Raw genomic sequence first — 23268 nt, 5'->3', positions numbered from 1 at the left:
AATCAAAGCAGGTGATCATATTTACTCAAGACTTTTACGATTTCTTTTGCTTGTCCTTCATTTCTGCTGCTTCAGGTTTTCCTTCGAAAAGTCTGTGTTTTTTTTTTTACTATTTAAAAAAAGCGTATCTGCTGGCTATAAATACTCTTACTTTTACTTTATCTGGGAATGTCTTTATTTCACCTTTCTCCCCTGAACGTATTTTCGCTGCATACAGAATCTGAGATTGACAGATCTTTTCTTTCTGCACTGGAAAAATGTCATGCCACACCTCTCAGGCCCCTAGGGTTCTGATGAGAAGGCTGAAGTCAATCAAGTATCCTTCCCATCTATATAGTGGGTCACTTTTTCCCGGCTATTTTTGGCAATCTGATTGGACGTTTCTGGGCATGAATCCCTTTCAGTTTATCCTATTTGGGGTACACTCAACTTCTGGAATTAGTAAGTTTATATCTTTGCCAAACTTGGCAGAACTTCCCCAATTTTTTTTTTTTTTCCCAGCAGCACACTCCTTTCCCCTTTCTTAGGGTCTGATGATGCAAATATCTGACCATTCATTCATTACTGACCTGTGTACAAGTTCCTAAGCTAAGTTCGTTATTTCCCAGTGTTTCTCTTCAGTATTCAAAATGGTTATTTTCTATTGGTTGATTTTAAAGCTCGCTCAGACTCTTCTGTCATCCTTCTTTCTGCTACCGCATCCTTCCAGTCATATTGTCTTAAAAAAAATTTTCAGCTATCATAAAAATATTTCAGTTCTAGAATATCCATCTGAGTGTTTTCTACAGCTTGCACATCTTTTGCTGAGTCTATTAGTTACTGCTGTGTTATGAGTTACCACAAATGGTGTGATTTAAAAGAACACACATTTCCTGTCTTATACATTCTGTCAATCAGAAGCTGGCACCGCTGGGCTGGATCCTCCACTTGGCTTCAACCAAGGTGCTAGCCAGGGCCCTACTCTCCTCTGTGGCTGGTCTGGTGGCAGGTTTGGGGATGTTCGTTTCCCTTTGGTTTGTGAGGTTAAGGGCTGGTGCTTCTCACTCATTGTCAGCTGGAGGAAGGATCTCGTAAAACACAAAAGCCCTAACCAAAAAGGCAGAGGGCTGATTTCCAACTACAACAGATTTGATGTGCTCCGCATGAAGAGACATCACCTGGAAGGTAAAAATATGAGTACAGAGTGGGAAAAGACACCCAAAACACAGGTAACCCAAGGACAGGTCACCCCACACACAAGTAAGAAAACGACAGATGACTCAGGATTCAAAGCAACCAGCAAAGGCACGCGGAGGGGCACCTCTCAAAAGAGAAAATCCAGACGCCTAAGCAACACATGAGAAGGGGCTCAATCTTAACAGTCGTCGGAGAAGTACAAATTAAAACTACAAAGTGATACAGCTAAATTCTAATCTCTTCACAAAAGTTAAAAAGCCTGAAAACATCAACTGGTAGCAGTGCAACTACTAAAAGGCCTGCATATTCTAGTGGAAACGTAGTTTAGTACAACCAGCTGAAAAAAAACGGTGAAGGTGTCTCACCCAGTAAAGGTGTCTCTCTGACTCAGCAATTCCACTCCCAGGCACATATCCTAGAGCTACCTGCACATGGGTGCGCAGAGTATGTCTGCAAGAACGTTTTCTAAAGAACTGTGACAGTCCCAAAGCGGAACCAACTGTTCCCAGCAGAATGGACACCTCGTGGTACAACCATGTCCCAGAGACAGCAATGAAACCGAACACATCGCTGCCCCACGCAAATCACGGCTCAATCTCACGAATTGCACAAACACCCAGGAAAAGAGGACAATGAAACGACACAGGAGTGAGGCCACCCATACAAAGCCCACAAACAGGCAAAACTCACAACAGATTCCATGTATCTGCACAGAGGTGATAAAACCGTCAAGGAAAGCAAAGAACTGATTTCACAAAAGCCAAAATGCGCTGTGATCTGGAGAACACAGGGAACCCCCGAGGCAGCACTCTGTCTTACCTACAGCAGGTAAAGCGGTGTTCAGTGAAATTACTCATGCAGCTGCACATACATGCCTTGTGCACTTTTCTTCTTGCCTGCACACTTAATCGTGAAAGGCGTATGCTTCTATTCACTTTTTTGCTTTTATCTGTTCCCCTAACTACTACTGGCTGTAAGTAACCAACCACCAGTTACTCAAGACGGCTTAGCAACAGCATCCTTAGAGAATGAGAGAATGAGCATCTTCAAAGCACCTAACCAGTAGCTGATCTTATACTGGCAGAAGAGTTAGACATCAACCATCAGCAGTTTATGTGCTATTTGGAAGAAGCAGAATTAGAATACAGGTTATTTAACCAGAGCACAGTTAAGTCAAAGAAACTTGAAGACTTTACTGTGTTGCTTTCCTGACTCACAGAAGCCGTAAACGTCTGTTGCTTGAAAGCATGACGTCTCGGGGTGATCTGTGATACAGCAATAGGTAACTAACATCATACCACAGAATGTAAGGTAAAAACATAAGATGCTTTGGGGTGACAGCACAAAAAAATAAAAAGAGAAATTCAGTGAAAAGATAAAAGCTCCAACCTTGAGCACCCTTCCTGAAAGACCAACAATTTCACCGTCCTTTGGCTCCACCACCGTGGCCGTGTTCACGTCCCCGCTTCCCGTCGTGTCGATGATATCGATGATTTTCGGTTTCCCATCAGTTGTAACCTGAAGATTAAGAGACCATTAAAACATGAATTACAGAATCCAGTTTTTATCCTGAAAGAAATGCCAACTCTCAAATGTGTGTTTGTGCATGTACACATCCCCATATAGAAAAGTCTATAAAATCTGCATTCATTTAAAAAAGGGACCTGAACTATTTTAAGCCAAAAGCTTGACAAATACTCTCAGGAAAATGTAGTCATACATTCAGGTAAATACTTCCTGAGCACTTACCATAGGCCACACTCTGCTAGGGGTACAGTACAGAAAATTCTCGACCTCACAGACTTTGTGTTATATGGACTCAATAAACCAAGAAATATATAACATGTCAGTCAGTAATCACTATAACCAAGAAAATCAAGCAGGGAAGGGAGACAGGTGGTATGGGGCATTCAGTGCTAAGGAGGCTGGTTAAGAAAGGTCTCGTTGAGAACGCTAACATTTGAAGAGAGATCTGAAGAAGGTGAGTTTGGGGCTGGATGAGCACAAAGCTTGAAGGGAAAAACGCTTACTAACATTTCATTACTGGAGGCCAGCATGCAAACCTCTTAAGTCAGGTTCAGACTCACCACTCACACTTGGCCCCTGCCCAGGCCTTGCCAGCCCAGGAAGCCAACACCCACTCGGCTGCTCAAACCAGAAACGCAGGCAGGCCCTCTCGGCCTCTCTAGTTTAGTGGTCACCGCCAGCGTCCCCAGAGGTCCTTCATTCTACCTCTGAAGTGCGGTTCAGACCCACCTTCTCTGGGCGTCCTGAGCTTGTCCCCCACCGTCGCCTCCCGCCCTCCTAACGGGGCGCCGCCCCCGGGAAGGCCTCCAGGATCAACAGGAGCACCCTCCTGACCCTGACCTCTTGGCCTCCTTTCCACTCGTCGGCCACGGCCGCCACCTTCCTGCACCAGGCCCTCCTGCTGAGAACTTTCTGTCCCTTCCCCGGTCTTGTCTCAGGGACCCCGTTTTCTACAGAACGCTGCCTCTTCACAGAGACCTCCCTGCTGGCCTCGTCTAAGCGCTCATCACCCTAAACCCGATCATTGCTCCTCACGGTACCGTGGGGCCTTGCAGAACTCCGCTTGCTTCGTAATCATGCCTGCGACTCTTCCCCGATTCGCACGAGTGGAAGGGAGGCTCCACGAGGGCAAGGGCCGTGTCTGTTTTATTCCCCAAATTACTCCAAATCCGGCAGCATCTGTTAGGCACTCGAGGCTCCTGGCTTGTTGGCCAGCCTGACACGCCTTCCTCGGCGTTAGGATGGACTTTCCTCAGCTGCAGGGGGGCCCTCCGACCGCTGCAGCCCACGGTAACACTGAACACCCCACTGCCTTTATGGGGGGGAACCCTTCTGGGGCTCTCTCTGGGCTAACTTCACCAAGGGGATTTGTCACATTCAAGAGACATGCATTGAGTGAGCAGCGGGAATCAGGTCCAGAGACCCGAAAAAGGCAGAAAACAGAAGACCCCTGCCCTCACGAGAGAAAGCGGAACGGACAGCCGGTGGGAACCTGCGGGATGAGGCCGGGGGCTCAGAGCCGGCGCTGTGTGCCCACCCTGACGGGCGGGAGGGGACCCACGTGTGCCCGCGGCTGACTCATGCTCATGCGTGGCAGACACCAACACTACACTGTAAAGCAATTAGCCTCCAATTGAAAACAAGTTAATTAAAAAAGAGAGAAACAGGAATGTAAAAAAAAAAAAAATGCCTACAGGGTGCCAAGAGCCCAGCCCTCAGATTCCCCTTGCACCCGAGAATTCACCCTCTTTGGGCTGAAGTGCAGGGTCCAATCCTAGGAGTCTTTCTCCCACCACCGCCACCCCCCCCCCCCGCCCCCGCCACACACACACCCACCCACCACTGCAGCGTCCTCAGAATCCTGCAGTTAAGGTGCACCAGAGTGGAGGAGTTCACTAAGTGGAGGAAACACACACGCTTTTTTCTTTACAAGGGAAAATTAGTGGGTGGCTGGTGGATCGCAGATCTCACTTCAATCATCGACCAACCAGGCACCGAGAGTTCTGTCGGGGGCCGCACTCCTGTTATTTTTTGGTGATAAAATTCTTAAACTGGGTGATTATTTATTGGGGGCTGTCTATATTAGGAATAAGTATTCTAATACACTCAGAAGGCTCCAAATCACAATTAAAAGTCACCGCAGAAATCATATCCAACCCTGACAAGATTATGATAAGACTTAAATCAGACACTGATTTTGAAGGGACTGGCTAAATCTCTTCAAACATGAAATGAAAATACAGGAATGAAGAAAAATGTAAGAGAATCTAACAAGATAAAAACAGAAACCACTACGAAAAGTGCAAACTCTCCTATAAACTCTATGAAACTAGCTAGGATCATGTATTAAGACCATACGCAAATAATCCATTTTAAAAAGTTTTCCAAGTAAGTGTGTGATTTGAAAGCTGCATCATAGCACTAAGAATACAAACCATTTGCCTTCATTTTCTCATTCAATAAAGCAAACAACATCAGTGCCTTGAGATCAAGAATCGTAAGAGATCGCTAACAAGTCCGACACGGATCCTTCTCACTGGAGACCCCATTCATCAGTGTGTGAGCAAAGGAAGACAGCCTAACAGGATTTCGTGCTTTATTCAGCATCTGCTACTGCGATCAGCTTTACTCACTAGGACCTCTCTCTTACCCATGAAAAATTCTCATATGTATGGTTTTCTATCTGTGTACTTCTCCCTTCATCATCAGGTGAAGGGACCTACTCCACTAGAGAGAAGACGCAAGAGGGAATTTAAGGGTAGGAAGGTTTTAGAAAGGCACACCGGCTGAGGATTCTGCAAGGAGCTCTGGCAGGAGGAGAGGAAAGTGCACTGCTAACCTGAGACCGCTGTCCCTCTACTGTGAGGCCTGGACGGTCACAGGGGACTGAAGACACAGCTACGGTGACGACAGCAAAGGCGATAAGCCCTGGGAATGGAGTGGGAGACCGAGGGATGCTTCCTGGGCGATGCTGGCGGCACAGCACAGAACTTGCCCAAAGGTTCCTCCCCAACATCAAGAACCTCAGCTACTTTTTATCTCCAGTGAAACACTTACTGTGGCAAAGTTGGCGAGGGTTTACAGAAAATCAGAATCAGAGTGGGAAGTTCGCCAATTTTTCTGCACAAACTGCAGTGAAGGAGCAAGCACTCACTTGAAATTTCAGAGACGATCCTGAAAACACGCCTTTTGAGCAAAGGACTGTATGTTGCAAACAAACACTATGAAATGACTGTTATTCTAAGAACAGTGATAAAATGAGTCAGACAAACTTTGCTTCCGGAAAGCTTACAATCCAGCTGGAAAGACAAATGAGACAAGAGTACAGTGACATAGGATAACAAATAATAAAGGTGAAGGACAGTGTCCAGGAAGGGACATAAGAACACACAACCCAGCTCGGAGGAAATCAGGAAAGGCAACCTTGAAACTGGCAGCACCTACTATCAGTAACTAAACACACATCGATGATAATTTCTTCACTGTACTCTATCCTGTTGTTGTTTAGTCGCTAAGTTGTGTCTTACCGTGATCCCACAGTAGCCCACTGGCTGCTTCTGTCCATAGAATTCTCCAGGGAAGTAAGTTGCCATTTTCTCCCCCAGGGGAGGACCCAGGGATCTAACTCATGTCTCCTGCATTGGCAGGTGGATTCTTCACCACTGAGTCACCAGGGAAGCCCCCTCTATTATATTTTAGTCAATATAAAATTAGAAAGACATTTACAGGACTACTTGTAATCTCCGTCCCCAAATTATATATTTTTTTCCCATGAGGAAATTACAGATATTAAAACACATATACATTTTTTTTTTCCCATTCAACACAAGCACATTTCACAGAAAATGAATCTGGATAGGTGCTTTCGAGGAATTTTAACTTAACCAGGAAAAAGGTATGAAAAGCAAGAGACTAAAATGAAATGCTAAGTGCTACAGGAGGATATGAATAAACCGCTATAAGAGCAAAGAGGGAAAAGGAACTGTCAGCAGGGACCAGGCCCTATCCCTCTTTGAAGTCCCAGGTCCTGACACAGAGGTTGGCATATACACAAAAATACACAATACATGCAGTGGGAGATGGCGGAAGTAAATCAGCAGATATCCCCAAAGGTAACAGGTGAGGGCCCAGCCGGGGGTTACGGGATTAAATAGGCCTTTACAGGTGCCTGTAGAAGGCCTGCGGACAGATTAAACCCCATGTGTAGCGGCATGTGCTGGGGAAAGACCTGGAAGATCTGGGAAAGGGGTAGAGTGTTGTTGGTGGCAGCCAGGATTCAGGGGCGGGGGACAGAAGTGCTGAGATGCAAACCAAGGTTACGCAAGGAGCTGGAATCAGGTGGCGATGGCCGGTGCAAAGTTCAGGACTGGGGTTTTCATGTAAAGACAACTGGGAGGCCCAAATAGTTGGTTTGATATTAAGCAAGGGTGTGATAGTAGGATTTTTTCTTATTTTTTAAGGAAGGGTACTCTGGCAATGTGGATGACGAGCAGTGGTGGCCGGAAGGCCCCTGAATTCCAGGTCCTGTCCAAGCTCCGTCTCTCCTTCGTGAACTCTGGCTGGCCCCCTGATGAATCTCTGCTACCAGTTACAGTGTGCACAACTCCAGCATCTTTTAATGCAAAACCGTAGATGCCTGAATATCTGCTACGGAAAAGACTTAACCACTTATTTAATTATTACTCCTCTCATCCTGCCACCCTCTGCATTTAACAAGCCTACACGCTGTCACAAAAGAGAACTGAGCCCGAGGCCATCTCCAGAGAACGGGACTCTCCACCACATTCCTCAAAGTTCTCCTTGTGCCTCCAGTTCTCTGCTCAGACTTCACTGGCTTTTCCAATGTCCAGTTCAAGCGCCTCTTCCTATTTCACTGGCTCCTTCCACTTTATTTCTATCTACCTTCTTACCTTAATGATGCATACACAGATCTATAAAACACCTTTGTTACAGGTAAGGAGGGTAAAAAAAAAAACCTTAAAAATTCACTCACGTTTGCAAGTCACCTTACTGAATTCGTTTTGGATGGCCATATTTAGGCCAATCTCTCAAAGCTGTTAGAAGGTAAGTGTTAAGTTTTCATTTCCCTTCAAATACACTGTCATGCAAACATTTACTGTTACACGCACACACCTAAGGGCTTCCCAGGTGGTGCTAGTGGTAAAGAACCTGCCTGCCACAACAGGAGAGGTGAGAGATGAGGGTTCGATCCCTGGGTCGGGCAGGTCTCCTCGAGGAGGGCATGGCAACCCTCTCCAATATTCTTGGCTGGAGAATCCCAGGGACAGAGGAGCCTGGCGGGCTCCATGGGGTCATAAAGAGCTGGACACAGCTGAAGCAACTGAGGATACACACACCTAATGCACATTTATCCTTCAGAGAGCCGGTGGTTTAAGATCCAGCATAAACTCCCTCAAGGTTATTTAAGCCTTGCTTAAAAATATGAGTTTCTTGAACGCTTTTCTTGAGCTCTTTAAACAGTCACAGGTAACTAACCGTCTCAATTTTCAGAGCAGCTGCGGTAGGATGAGAGTCACTGCCTATACTTTATAGAGAGAGGAACGGAATGACGGGATGAGCAGGTCTGGGAGATTCTACAAAAGCGTCTTTTCCCCAGACAGTACTCCTCCAAACTCTTCTGATCCCCTTATTATCCTGACAAAAGAGCCAGTGAACCATGTCCTCCAGCTGTTCTCCTCCCACTTATCCCTATAAAAAGGAAACACACACACCACCCCGGAATGGAAACCATTACTACCCGGGAATAAAGTCTCCAGGAGGTGATGGCTGTCATTGCTCTGAGTCTCCTGAGTTATTAACACGACTGGACCACTCCAGCGCAGGAGGGAAGGCATCACTTGCTTCTCTTCCAAGGCTCCAGAGCTGCCCGGCAGGGCCAGAAGCAGGTGACTGGCACTCCAGACCGCTGCTCAAGAATTAAGGGGAGGAAGCAAGATACTCCCCGGGGGGGGGGGGGGGGGATTCTCTACCGAGCCGACCTGTTTCCTCTTCCCCTTGAATTACATCCTAACTTCCCAAATGCTTGCTATCTCGCTTATAAGAGAACACAATCAAGGATTTGAGAGGGCAGAGGCATGAGAGAATCCCTCAACTTCAGGGTTTTAAGCCATACAGGTGAAGGGTTGACAGGGAAAGAGATCAGCAATCAGCCACGTTAGACGTCGGAGAGATGGGACCTTGAGCAACGCTGAGGTTCTGCTGACTACTCGGTTTCCCTGCAAGTCTAAGGCTAAATTTACAAAAACCAAACTTTGAAAACTTTAATCAGAAGGCTTTCAACGGAGATACAACGTTTTAAAAAAATTACCTTTTTCACTAGGGTACCTTGATTCAGCGATTCCAAAGGTCAAACAAAATCGTCTTTTAAAAAAAATCACAAAGTACGTGGTCTTACATTTTGAGGTTGAAAAATTAAAAGAAAAAAAAAGCAAGCATAATTGAATGCACCCTGGAAGAGTTCGCAAAAAAAACAACAACAAACTCAATCGGCTTCTTCTCTACGTAAAAGCCTAATAAGCCCTGCGTTTCAGCTGACCCTAAACTAGTACACTGCAGAAGACGGTTTAAAAATAGCACACAGAAAACTACCGGAGGAAACAATTCCGGAAGTTGACTTATCTTCTTGAAACCGGCGGCTTTCGTTGTTTCCAGATTAAAAAAAAAGAAAAACATTCCACCCCAAATCAAATCACCCGAACGACAATGAGAAAAAACAGGAAAAAAAAAAAAAAAACCCAAACCACTTAAAGTTCTGATTTGCCCCTTCTCTGTAGCCTCCCCACCAGCATCACACCACCCTCCCCAGGATAATAAAATGGTAAATAACGGGCACTGGCCGCTTGGGTCCACGAGGCAGCCGCGGCGGCGGAGGAGGGCGCTGGGCTGGGCAGGAGGGAGCCCGCCGGCACCGGGGCCTGGCGGCGCCCAGGCTGAAGGGGGATTCCCGGGGGTGGGGGGTCGGCGTTCAGCGCCCCGAACGACAGCGCCGGGCCCCGCTGCTTTGTCTGGGCCGGCATCGGGGCCCAGCCCGGGCGCCCCGGGCCCCGCGCCTCCCAGCCCAAGGCTTCCTCCCGGCGCCCGGCTCGCCCTCGGTTGCACAGCGGGGCTCTGAGGCCCGCGTCCCCCAGCCGCCCCCGATCCCCACGCTGGGGCCCTCGGCGGCAGCCGCACCTGCATGCCCGGGGCCCCGGGGTCGACCCCCGTGTCCAGGACGGCGATGAGCACCCCTCGTCCGTCATACTCTGGGTAGCGGCACAGGAAGGCCGCGGCCCCGGTCTCCTTCTTCGGGAGGAGGCCGTGGAAAGGGAAGGGCTCCTCGGTCGCTGCGGTGGCCATGGACGCAGGCTGCAGGGTGGCGGGGAGGCAAACGGCCGGGCTGCGCGCGGACGAGCGGCGGCGCGAGGACAACCCGGGCGGCCGCGGGCCTGGGTTAGGAGGGGAGGTGCGCACGGGATGGGCGGGGCCAGCCTCCGGCCAATAGCCGAGCCGCCAGGGAGGGCCGGCCAATCCCGCGCCGCTACGTCAGAGCCGACGGCGCCGCTCTCCGGAAGCCGAGCCCGAGAGGTACCCGGGGCCGCAGAGAAGGGGGCGGAGCCTGAGGCGTGGCCGGAGGGGTTCGCGGGGCTGGAGCCCTCGCGGGGCCTTAAACCAGAGAGAAGCACGGGGCGGGGATTTTTTTTTTTAGGGGGCGGGTCGGCTTCTAAGCACAGCGTCCGCGTATCCCCGCCCCACCGCGGGGACGGAGAAGGAAGTGGGGGCTAGGTGGGGGCTTGCCCTCTGGAGGAGCGGGAAGCCCCCTTCTGACAGTCGATGGTTTCTGAACATGCAGGTGTGGATGAATGAAACTTTGTGGTCAGCTGCGGCGGAACACCCCGGGTGGACCCCGAGCAAAGGGAGTCCACGCGAGCTCGCTTAAACCCCGTAGGTGTGTCGGATATTGGCGAAAAGCCAGGAGATCAATTTTTTGATTTGGGAGAGTGGGAGTGATTTTTCTGGTTGGGAGCTCTTTGATTCAGTGGTGTCGGGCTGGTGTTCCCCTGTCTCGAAGGTGTGTCCCTTTGAAGGATGGTGATGGTGGTGGTGGGCACGGGCCAGGGCTGCAGTCTGCAGTCAACAGGAAGCGGGTTGCTGGCCATTCCATCGCCCTCGGTAGCCAGTAACATTAGCATCCCGAAATGGGCCCCTCCTATCCTCCTGTGTTACCCTGGGCTTCCGGGATTTCTGAAAAACATTTTTTTTTTTCTTACCCCCCAACGCCCCGCCGGCCCCGACTCTCTCTTTAAGTTGGTGTTCCTGGTTGATCTTCAGGGTTCGTCACTCAGCTGAAAGTGAAAGTCACTCAGTCTTGTCCACTCTTGGCGAACCATGGACTGGATCTAGCCTGCCGGGCTCCTCTGTGCATGGAATTCTCCAGGCAAGAATACTGGAGTTGGTTGCCATTCCCTTCTCCAGGGGGGGAATCTTCCCCGACCCAGGCACCGAATCTGGGTCTCCTGCATTGAAGGCGATTTCTTTACCATCTGAGCCACCAGGGAAACCCTGACAGAGCCATAATTGGCAGTTTTCCAGATTAAGAGTGGCTGCTATCAATTGCTCCATGCTGCCCCAGTGGCCCGTTAATGATTTTTCTGTCTGTATTCATGCCAGGGTAATCTCAGTCTTTGTGAGGATGTGCCAAGGATGGATGCTTTTGGCAATCTGGTCAGCCTTAAGGTCAGCTTCTCAGAACAATTTTAAACTCATAAAATATAGAGAATTACAGAAGAAATTATGTTGAAATAGCTATCAAAATATGAAAACCAACTTTGTTATACAGAAATAGTTTTGTACATGTGTGTATGTAGTTATGCTTCTTTGCATAAAGTAAACAGGAGCTAGTGCCAAATCTAATAAGTGCCCGTAATTGCACAATAGTAAAGAGCATAAATGATATTTTGAGACCTGTACTATGACAAGAAGCTGATTTTTATGGGTGACACAGGAACAAACAGTAATGCTAATATCACTCTGGTTATTACCTACATCTATAATTGAAGGACATACTTAACTAAAAGTTTAGTGGAAGTTAAGCTGTATTTATCTTTTTCTACTCGAGTTTTTGAACCCCTCAGATTCTATCATGGACTCCAGGTTATGAATGCATGGTGTCAAGGGAAATCCTAGGTACACCAGTCTCCACTTCACAGGATTGGGGGATTCTCCATGAAGTCTCAAAGATTACCGTAAAGGCTGTGCAGTTTCTTTGAATTGATTACTTGCCCGTTCATTCTACTCCATAAGTCTTAGAGAAGCACGTTCTCTTTAGTGGAGAGGAAACAGGATAGTTAACAGTTTTCCTTCCTACTCCCAACTGTGTTTATGTTACCTCAAAAGGGACTTACAGTGATTGAGAAAGAAAAGAGAAGGACAAACTCAGAAGACATTCAAGAAAAACATGTAGTGACAGAGTGGATGGAATAGCTTCCAGGTTCAACTGTTCGACTGTTGTCCAATCATTTCATTTTACAGATGAGGAGCAAAGATAGACAGGTTTACTGACTGCCACAGGTTACAAAATGAATTGATGAAAAAGCTGGATCTCTATTCTGTCTGTCTCTGATTACCACACCAGTCGAGCTCTGCTGGAGTGTCACCCAATGAATGGGTGGGGAATGAACTGTTCACTATGAAACCAAAGTGGCAGGCTTTTTATTGGATTCCTGTAACAGTGTTTAAAAATTTTCTTCTGCTTACATATCCCATAAAAATATTTTAGAAAGATTATGTACCTTCTTATATAGTTTTAATATAACTTAGAATTTGTCATCATACTGTCAAGGAATAAGGGATGTAATATCTGACATTTTATAAATATTGACTTTCTTTAAACTTCTATGTCATTCATTTAAATGTAGCTAGTTGAATGTTACTCTTTGACACTCTTGTTGTTTGACACTTAGCATTGTACGTTTATATACGTGAACATATTCCATTTAAATTCAATCAGACATTTGACATTGCTCTTTCTTGAAATTCTATCATTCTACACAGAATTTTATCCTAAGGTAATTTATATTTATAACGGAAAGTCCTATTGATCATTTATTATCTGCAACAAAAATATGTATGTTAATATTTTAAAAATTTTCCTGGGATCAAAATGTTAATATTTTTCTTTTAGATTATCTTTCAATTATTGGCAGGTTGATCAAAACAATATACATCCTAAGCTTTACTATTTGATTAAGATAAAAATTACAGAACAAAAAGAAAATTCTTATTGAAAATGCAGGTCTTAAACAGATGCATGAGATGCATGCTTTGGGGCTGTGATTAAAGATTTTGCTGATGGTTTTTCAAATCGTCCGTTTATTTGATGTCCAAGAAGCTGATTCACCGGCAGGAGATGCACCATAGTAAGATGCCTTTTTATTTTTAAAGCAGGAGACCCAGCTGTGAAACAGGTGGGAAGGCAGTATGTCCTTCCATCACAGGCACGTCTTCAAGCAGGTCAATTTGGAAAAGAGGAGATAGGACATTTAATTTAAGCCTTTGGAAACTGATTGGACTGAAGTTATCCAGGACTTTGTACCACAGTTTGAAGACCACTGCTTTTTAAAACCTCTGAAATCACTTGAGCTCAGGACGAAGTCATTTATGGTTTGTCTTGGAGCCCCAGTATTCTTCACTCTGTTTTTACCCCGGCTGCTCTCTGGATTTAATGACATGCCCAGCTAAGGCAACTCTTTCAATGCTCAGTCCGTTTGCGGAACCGGACAAACAGCTCAACGGTTCATCCATCATTGGCTCTCCGAAGGAAACAATGAAGATACAGATAAACACAACGAGGGCTTAGGAATGGGGAGGAGGAGGAAGGGGAGGACGGGACACGGCAGGGTCAGGAGGGCGAGGCCTGGTATCCGGAGTGAAGTGCCAGGCGGGACGCCCGCAGCTTCCCACGCAGCACTGTCGGAGCCGGAAGCGCTGTGCCAGGTGTCTCCAGGCCCACCTCCCTTCCGCAGCACCTGCGGGGCCGGGGGCCAGCGTGCCAAGGCAGAGGCGCGGGCAACAGCAGTCTATTCCCCTGACTCACCTGCTTTGTAACTATTGTGGCACCGTATTATTTACAGAATATCCTTTGATCAAGCATCCCAGGCCGCGCCGAGATTGGGAAAGCATCCCACGTGTCCAGATGCCGGGCTTGGCAATTCAGCGCCGTTTGCCAGCGAGGCCCCTCCTCCCGTGGGCGGCCCCCGCCCCCGAGCGATGATCCCGGGGAGAAGGGACGAGAGGGCCGCTCGGGTCCTGTGAGATGAGCAACTTCCTTGACAGCCGACTGGGGCTGGAGGACTCCCCCCCCTCCCCCCCCGGCGGCTTTGCCAAGCCTTCGCTAGGCTGCGGGGCACCCAGCGCTGGCTTTTCTCGTCTTTACTCAGGGGTCAGGCTCGCATCGCGCCCTCACGGCTCTCCCAAACCTTTGGTGGACTCTTAACCGTTTTTCCTCGCCCAGGCATTTCCCCCGGTAGCATCTTTGCTCCTTGAAGCCAGGCTTGGCATCTGCTTCTCGGAGAATGCGGATTACAACAGCTCACACCAGAGAAACGGAGATTCAGGTGCTTCAGACTTAAGCACTGCCGCCCCCCGGAGGCAAAGGCCGTCCTTGCCTCGAGTACAGGCCCACTGCCTGGACAATCTCCAGGGCACAGCCGGATGAACCAATGTGTTCCTCAAAGTTTAAGGCCCAGGTCTGTGCTTAGCTGTAAAGGAGGCTGGGAGATTAAGTTCTGACTTCTTGCATGGGCAGGCAGGACTGATAATGTGGGAAATTCTATAACCATAGAAAGGCCGTTCCAAAGATGCCTCAGTTCAAAAGATTTGCTCATCATACCAAACATTCACTATGCCAAGATGTAAATAATATCTATTCGTTTAGTCTTAAGACTTATACGATTCTAAATACTTTAAGTGATACTTGCCATCCTCTCTATTTCTATTCTTTCTACCTCCGAACTCAATTAAACAATGTAACACAGGTCCAGCTCCGAGAAACTTCAATAAGAGAAATAATAAACTAGATAATTTGGATCAAGACTCCTGCTGGGAATATTGAGGGAAAACTGGACGACATATGAAAAATACCTGCTTGTATGCCTCCGAGGGCTAGCAGTAGGGTGAAGAATTTCTGGAGTAGATATAAACCCAGAGCCTGGAGCCGAACATTTAGGACAGTCTTGCCTTTCAGGGCAAAGGGAAGCATGGGAAAAAAATCCTAGGAAAATTGAAAAGGTGAAGATCACCCCTTCCTTCTGCAGAATCAGTGCCTGTTGAGGGGGAGCATGTCAGAGGGCCGTTCATGTCTCCCCCACGCAGAAATTGGTACTGGGAGGTGGATGTGAGCTGCTGAAGCTGAAACTCCAATACCCTGGCCGCCTGATGCGAAGAGCTGACTCATTGAAATAGACCCTGATGCTGGGAAAGATTGAAGGCAGGAGAAGGAGACAACAGAGGATGAGATGGTTGATGGCATTACCGACTCAATGGACATGAGTTTGAGCAAGGTCTGGGAGATGGTGAAGGACAGGGAAGCCTGGCATGCGGCAGTCCATGGGGTCACAAAGAGTCGGACACGACTGAGAGCCTGAACTGAACTAGGGGCTGGCTTTAGGAGTCTGGAGACCTGACCTTTAGTCCTAGTTCATTGGTTTGTCATTTTAACAAGACAGTGAACCTTTCTGGACTTCAGTTTACTCGTTTGAATGGGAAAGAGTTAACGGAGGCTCCTTCCTTTGTAGTTACAGCCGGTTGGTGGGGGGCGTGGAGGGGAGATTTTGAATCAATTTCAAAACAGTACATTTTATTATCAGTTAATCTAGGAAAGTTTAAACATGTCCCCCAGGGCATGTGCTCTTAGCATACTAAGGCTAGAGTTGTCAGTTCCTGAGAAATAGAGTCAGTGTTATATAAATAGGACAAGTGTGAGTTTTTCACAGAGGAGAGAGAGGTGCCTTTGGAAGGAAATAAATACTGGGAGAGATGAGATGCATTTAACTGCAGATATTTAGTGCAGGTAAACAAGCACACGCCACAGTGTAAGTCTCCCTCCATTTTCCTCTTGTTTCTGGGACCAGAGCTGCCCTTTACCCCTCTGACCAGCTGTCGCTGGGACCAGAGAGCACCCCTTCCTTCTGCAGAATCAGTAGAAAGTGGGCAGAATAGTGAATCCATTGGCTTCCAGAGGACGTTTGGAGCCAATAGACTTAACGGACGCACAAAATACATGCAGTGGATTGGGACTGATTATTTGTGGAGATCGCGATGGTGGGTCCTCATTTAAGAAGTATGGGGCGAGCTGAGGCTTCCCTTCACACAAGGCACATGGTCCCCGCTATGTGGGCAGCAAGGATGTCCCCATGTTCTATCTGGCTGTAGCTGAAGAGACCAAGAGTCGTCCTGTGCTCAGGCGGATGAAAGAAGCAGACGGGCGTGTAGTGTGTGATGGAGGGTTGGAGCGAGGTTCTTGAAAGCTGGCTCTTGAGCCCCACTGCTGGGGGGCTGAGAACACTCCATTATCCAGGGCTGTCATATTCTCAGCAAAGCCCTAGCCCACTGAGCTGCTGCTTTTGGTTTGATTATGGTGGTCCCCCCATGTTGTTTAGTCGCTAAGTCCTGTCCAACTCTCTGTGACCTCCTGGACTGCAGCCCTCCAGGCCACCCTCCTTATGTTAAACACTTTTATTTCATAGTCTTTGGAATTTCATCTTACTTAATTGAAAGAGCTTTGCCTAGAACAGAGCATGTGGTATTTATTTTGTTCCACCCTCGTTGTTATGTGTATCAGTTAGCAAACACATTGCTCCCACTGAATCCCAGGACAGTAAATCACGCTTACGTGGACAGACATGAATTAAGTTGTGCAATGCAGGAACTACCCAAGGACAGTTCCTGCCCTCTGAGATGTCACTGCAGGAGGCATCTCAGAGCCGCAGGTCTCTCTCAACAGGACGGGCACAGGCCGGACCAGCCCAACCACTGCAGCTCTTGATATTTGCACACCTGCACGGGATTTCTGAAGTCCCATCCATCTGCCCAAACTCAGAGTGCCAGGAAAACTTGTTAGGTTCAGTATCCAATTAAAGCCCAGTCCTAATGATGGTCCCAGGGCTTCCCTGGTGCTCAGCTGGTAAAGAATCCACCTGCAATGCAGGAGACCTGAGTTCGATCCCTGGGTTGGGAAGATCCCCTGGAGGAGGGCATGGCAACCCATTCCAGTATTCTTGCCTGGACAATCCCCATGGACAGAGGAGCCTGGCGGGCTGCAGTCCATGGGGTCACAAAGAGTCAGACATGACTGAGCAGCTAAGCACAGACAGCATAATGATGAGCCCGTTTCCTGACTCGATGGAGAGAGCCCAAGAATTTGTGAATAAAAGCACTTAGAAGCTAAGGGGTCTTGCCTCTGGGGACTGGCTCTACCACTCATTAGCTTCATGACCTTTAAGAAGGCCTCAGTATCCTCAACTACAAATCTGAAGGTTTTATCAGGGTTAAATGAGAAAAAGTACCTTCCACAGAGACCATAAATAATCAAATAATCACTATTATTACAGCTGGCTCGGATGCCGTAGTGACTCAGTGTGTGGGGCCGATCATATCATTTAGCATCCCGCCACCTAAAGATAAGACTTCCAGAGAGCAGGCAAATCAATTTTTTTTTTTTTAAAAAAAGGATTATTTAGTTTGTAAGAAACGGTCTGTAAAAATCAGCTGAGGCTGGGCTTCCCTGGTGGTGCAGGGAAGATTAAGAGTCTTCCTTGCAATGCAAGGGGCACCGGTTCCATTCCTGGCCCGGGGAGATCCCACGTGCCACGGAGCTACTGAGACCTGCGTGCCTGGAGCCCATGCTCACTGAATCAAAGAAAAGCAAGAAAAGTCACGGCAAAGAGAAGCCTGCACACCGCAACGAAGCAGCAGCTAGAGAAAGCCCGCGCGCAGCAATGAAGACCCAGCTCAGCCCGAAAGAAATAACTAAATAGAAAAAAAATCAACTGAGGCATGTAGTAAAGAGACCTTAAACACCTGTTTTCTTGAGATAAATAGATCAGACAGTTTGCTCCATTGTTGGTGAAACGTAACATGGACAGATAAGTTTTGGTTTTATTTTTTTTTACTACTTCTAGAACTTAGAATTTTAAAAATTAATTCGCTTTAACCAAATACACCTCCAGTCTCAAAGAATTACAAAATGTCAGACATGACTGAGCGATTAGAAGCATGACAACATATTCACTAACTTTGCTTGTTGATGAGCATTTGGTTGTTTCCATATCCAGGCTATTATGAATAATGCTGCCAAGATCATGGGACTGTAGGTGTCTCGTCAAGATACTGATTTCAGTTCTTTGAATATATACCCAGAAGTGGGATTCCCAGAGCATCTGGTAGTTCTATTTTTAATTTTTTGAGTGACCTTCGAACTGTTTCTCATAGCAGCTGCATCGTTTAACATTCCCATCAAGAGTGTACAAGGGTTCCAATTTTGCCATATCCTTGCCAACACTTCTCTTTTTAAAATTTTTATAATAGCCTGACAGGTGTGAGGTGATACCTCATTGCACCTTTGATTACAATTAAAAGCATTGTAATTCCACTGCTCTGAAATAGACACCAATAGCCAAAATTAGACTTTTACTATGGATTAGAATTTCATATACAAACTTTTCATCTAGCATTGCATTATTCTCATTTTCAGAGTTTAAAACATTTGTATACATGATCTCTATATAGTTCCATGAATATACCAAATTTTTAAAAACATTCCCAATTTTTAACCATTTCAATTGTTTCTTAGTGATCAAATGATTGTGATATTCACAACTGAGAACTGACGATAGAAGAAAGTAAACTGCAAAGCTACACATTGTAGGAAAGCGTGCTGCAGTGGCCACAAGGGTAAAGTATGCGTTTAGTTCTACAATTAGAGTTATCCTTAACAGGGGTAAAAATGTCATATACACGCTTTAATTCTGTTTCTGTGTCTGTGTGTGTAAACTCTGGAAAATATTGCTTATCAAAACCAGTTCATTTAGGTTTATTCCCTCGGCTTTGCCTTTGCAACAGTGCCACCATCTGGTTAGAATTTGCCTTTACAGGCTGGTGTCCCACCTTGCTGGGTAACTTGTGATTCTGTTGCAGTGAGTGAACTCTGGTCAATCAGTCTCAGCAGAGCACCACCCTAAAGATGCTGGTCTGATAGGTGCTAGAGGACAAAAAGCATAGGGGATGCTAGAAACATAAAAAACTAATAAGTTATGTCAAGTATATAAAGAAAAGAAATGGAAAGCGTTAGTCACTCAGTCCTGTCTGACTCTTTGCGACCCCATGGATTGTAGCCTGCCAGGCTTCTCTGTCCATGGGATTTTTCAGGCAAGAATCCGGGAGTGGGTTTCCATTCCCTTCTCCAGGGGATTTTCCCGACCCAGGAATCAAACCCAGGTCTCCTGCATTGTAGGCGGATTCTTTACCATCTGAGCCACCAGGGAAGCAAAACCAAACTTGTAAACTTGGATTGCTCCTTTACTTCTAATTGACCCTTTCTCTTTTAGAAAGATGCAATGGAACGTTTTTTTTTTTTTTTTTTAATTTGGAGCAGAGGGGAGACACTCAGTGTCAGGAACAGCTGGACGAATCATCCTTGAACCACAGAAGGACGACTGTGCCATGATACTTGCATGTAGGACTTAGGCGCGTGTTCCTTTGTGGACTGTCATCCACAGTTCCCGTGTCATTTCCATCTTCTACAGCCCTTCATTCCTGAGGGACCACCCTCCCTGTCCCCTAGATTTGACATTTCAGTGGATTCCCCAGGATGTACAACCTTCTTCGTTGAGGAATGAGGAAGGTACCAAAACTGGCGGGGGCAGGTGGTATGCCAGACTCCTCCTGGCTGTGAGGCAAAGCCGGGCACTGCGTGCGTCAAAAGCTAGGTCATTTGCAAGAAGTCTAATACAATAGCCTCTTAGGTTTTCTGAACAATGTGTCTCGTGCACAGTAGGCACCTCATAACTATTTAGGATTAATGGCTTCTAGAACTGGCATCATGGATGTCATCTTTGCAGCCCACCATTCTGCCTACACATACATGTGTGTGCTCCGTCGTGTCCGACTCTTTTGAGACCCCATGGACTGCAGCCTGCTGGGCTCCTCTGTCATTGGAATTTTCCAGGCAAGTATACTAGAGTGGATTGCCATTTCCAGTAGTCCAGATCTCCAGGGTATCTTCCCAACCCAGGGATCAAACCCAGGCCTCTTGCATCAGCAGGCGGGTTCTTTATCACTGCTTCACCTGGGAAACACACCATTCTGGCTACAGAGATGAAAATTTTGAGACAACAAGCCATCCCTGTATTTCTAAGTATGAATCTCTCCAAGGAAACAATCTAATATCAATTTCCTACCAGAGTGCATTTTCCCATTGTTTACGCTGAATCCTGTTGAGCATAAGTACATGACGACTGCTCAGACAATTCCCTGTTGCACCCCCTCAAACGGGAAGGCATCTGTTTGGTCTCAGCTGGGAAAGCATGCTAAAAACGTCCTCACTTTGTCATTGAATCAGTTTTTTTGGAACGTGGACTCTCCAGACGAGATGCTGCTTACATTTCTTTTTTAGTAAGGTGTTTCACATTTACCGCCTATTTCTGGAGGATGCAGGGTCTTTAAATACAAGGTAAGGACTTGTTTTTGCTAGCTAAAAAATAGTCACTGTTTTAATTACAGAGTGAAATGGTCAAAGAGGAGAATTTCTTCACCAAATATCTGAAAAGATTTACTCCTGAGATAAAAATTGATGCAGACACATGGAAATATTAGCTCAGTAGAAAAATCACTTTCCACTCTAACTCAAAAAATAGGCTAACAAAGCTGAACCTCAAAGGGGGTTTTTCATAGCTGGTTTTTGACGATAAGCTGAAAATTTACTTATAAACAATGGCGGGGGCGAGTGGGATGGGAGGGTGGAGGTAGGGGTGAGGGATGGGGATTCAGGTTATATAGAAGCTTATAATAAGGGGCAGGTAGTCTGAACACCAAAAGATTACTGTTAATTAAGGAAAACCAGGAAATCTCAAGTTAAGAAATATATAGCACTGTTGTGCTATATATATGTATGGGAAGATGCAAGAATCTGGGCTTCCTGAAATCATTCGTTTAATGAGTATCTCAGCTATCTGGGACCAGCATCCTGTGATGAGATTTTTCACATGCTTCGCTCCTCCTCATAGTGGGGAGCGGTGGCAGACTGAGAGCTACCAGATCACAGGCATTGATTGTTTTTTGGCCTGGGCGGCCTGTGGGTTCAGAAATTCACATTTGGAGGGCCAGAATAGCTGATGGCTGTGGCATCCTTGTTGATTGCTATGGCAGGAAAGACTCCATTTCATAGGGCTGACATGCGGAGGCTGCCTGTGACCTCACAGCCAGCAGCTGGGCCCAGTGCTTCCTGCCGTGGGATCTTGGCGGCGTCTCTTTGAATTCACTACAACCCCATGGCTTCCACATCTGTATTCAACTCCCGCTAGGTCTTCAGGAGTGTCTCCACATTAAAAGTTCTTTGTGATTTTAACTTTTGTGTATAGTCTGAACTTCTAGTCTGAACAAAAACAATAACAGCAACTACAAAAAACAACATTTATTGAAGGCCAGGGATAATCTGCCTGCAGGAGACACAGGATACTTGGCTTTGGGTTCGGGTTCGGGTTCGATCCCTGGGTTGGGAAGATCCCCTGGAGAAGAAAATGGTAACCGACTCCAATATTCCTGCCTGGAAAATCTCATGGACAGAGAAGCCTGGTGGGCTACAGTCCATGGGGTCGCAAAGAGTCCGACACGACTGAGCATGAGGCTTCCCCGCGATTACAGACATTTTCATAAACATCTATGGATGATATATTACAAATCTCTGTATGAAGCTCAGAAAGGCAGAGCTTAAGACAACATGCCTGTTTGGCATGGATACTGGTGATTAAAAAAAAAAAAAGCCTAATGTCGGAGACGAGAGTTAAGTTTTATTTCAGCCCGTGAGACAGCATTTCAGGTAGCTCTGAGAAACTGCTCGAAGCTGCAGCAAGTTTCTGCAAGGGGAGGAGCTAGGAAATGTAGGAGTTTTGCAACAAAGGGCAGGTACTTGGGAATATCAGAAGGTACTGCTAATTAAAGAAACTGGATGTGTCCAGGGATTTAGGGCATTTCTCTGAGAAGAGGCAAGAGCCAGGGCTCTCTGAGGTCATTCCTTTGATATGCACCTCAACTCTCTGGGGCCAGTATCCTGTGTTTCCTCAGTGCTCAAAGCAGGGAGTGCCTGCACTCTGATGGCTGCTAGAAGGCAGGTGTTCTTTTCAGCCCTGAGCTCCCTCAGGGCTCAAGGTGGAGGGCTGCAAAGGCGGATGATTGTGACACCCTTGTTTACTGCTATAGCAGAAAATTCTCTATTGCTCAATACCTACATCATCGCCACTATGAAATCCTTCATGCAATGAGGCAGAGGTAATTTAGTAATTAAAGGAAGTCTAAGAACACATCCAATGCTCTTTGTAATGTCCACCTGATGAAGATGAATTTAGGACTATATGGTAAAGAATCCACCTGCCAAGCAGGAGATGCAGGCCCAATCTCTGGGTCAGGAGAAGGAAACGGCAACCCACTCCAGGATTCTTGCCTGGGAAATCCCATGGACAGAGGAGCCTGGTGGGCTACAGTCCATGGGGGCACAAAAAATCCTACACAACTTAGTGACTAACCAACAACAGACGGCAACCATGTTAGAACTAGTGAGTTCTAAGTCACCCCTTTAAACATGCTAATTTCCCCTTAAACTCATTTTGGGCTTTTTGCCTAGAGAATCCTCAGCTGTTGCTTCTGACTGTCTTGGCTCCATCCTTACCAGCCGACATCTGTCCTAAAATTGATTTACCTTCGCTTCCAGACTCGTTGGATCCCATCTTTGTGTCTCCATCACAAGCGTCCATCTGCTTGCTGTTAATCTCCTCCCCTCTCCCTTCTGCAGCTCTTTCTGCTTTTAGAGCCCTGGTATTGCAGGGCTCTTGTCATAGCCAGTTTGACCAGCCTCTTCTAGCTCTTAAGGGAAGGAAGGCACCTCGTAGGGGTAGATTCGGTTTCTGTGTCACTCAGCTTGCCTGGTGGACGTTGTCTTTGTGCAAAGTGGGATGCAGTCCTCATCTTGGATGACGTGGATTTGGTTGGAGGAGCATCAGTACATGTGTGAATTGGCAAAGGAGTTTACATGACCAGTCCCTCTGTGTGGGATTACAAAGTGGGTGTCAGGACAGGCACAGGGAGACATAAGTCAGCTGTACTTAGGGGCAAAGCATTTACAACAAAGCTCTCAAGTTGGTGGACACGTGAATCTCTAAGCATAAATCCCAGATACATCCAATGACAGAGATGAAGGTTGGTTTCAGCATCCACTGTCTCCTCTTTCTGCCCACCTGATTTACATACGCTTTTCTAACTGAATGTTAGAAGTTTGAGTTAATACGAGGAGTTCCTGAA

General features: G+C 46.8%; 1 protein-coding gene across 6 annotated transcripts in view; it reads right to left on the bottom strand.

The window, feature by feature from the left end:
- TPP2 (tripeptidyl peptidase 2) overlaps positions 1-12936 on the bottom strand; it is a 61908-nt gene extending 48972 nt beyond the window's left edge. For all 6 annotated transcript variants that reach the window (XR_005725746.1, XR_005725747.1, XM_040267419.1 and 3 more), the window contains exons 1-2: positions 9895-12936; positions 2566-2694 (exon numbers count right to left, since the gene is read on the bottom strand). Coding sequence is in view for 3 of the 6 variants with exons in the window: in XM_040267419.1 (XP_040123353.1) it covers positions 2566-2694; positions 9895-10059 (294 nt within the window). In the remaining 3 variants the exon portion in view is untranslated. The remainder of the gene's footprint in view (positions 1-2565; positions 2695-9894) is intronic.
- Positions 12937-23268: the final 10332 nt, after the last annotated feature.

The sequence above is a fragment of the Oryx dammah genome, unplaced genomic scaffold, assembly GCF_014754425.2.
Source record: "Oryx dammah isolate SB20612 unplaced genomic scaffold, SCBI_Odam_1.1 HiC_scaffold_24, whole genome shotgun sequence".
NCBI lineage: Eukaryota > Metazoa > Chordata > Mammalia > Artiodactyla > Bovidae > Oryx > Oryx dammah.
This window is presented reverse-complemented; position numbering and strand designations above follow the sequence as displayed.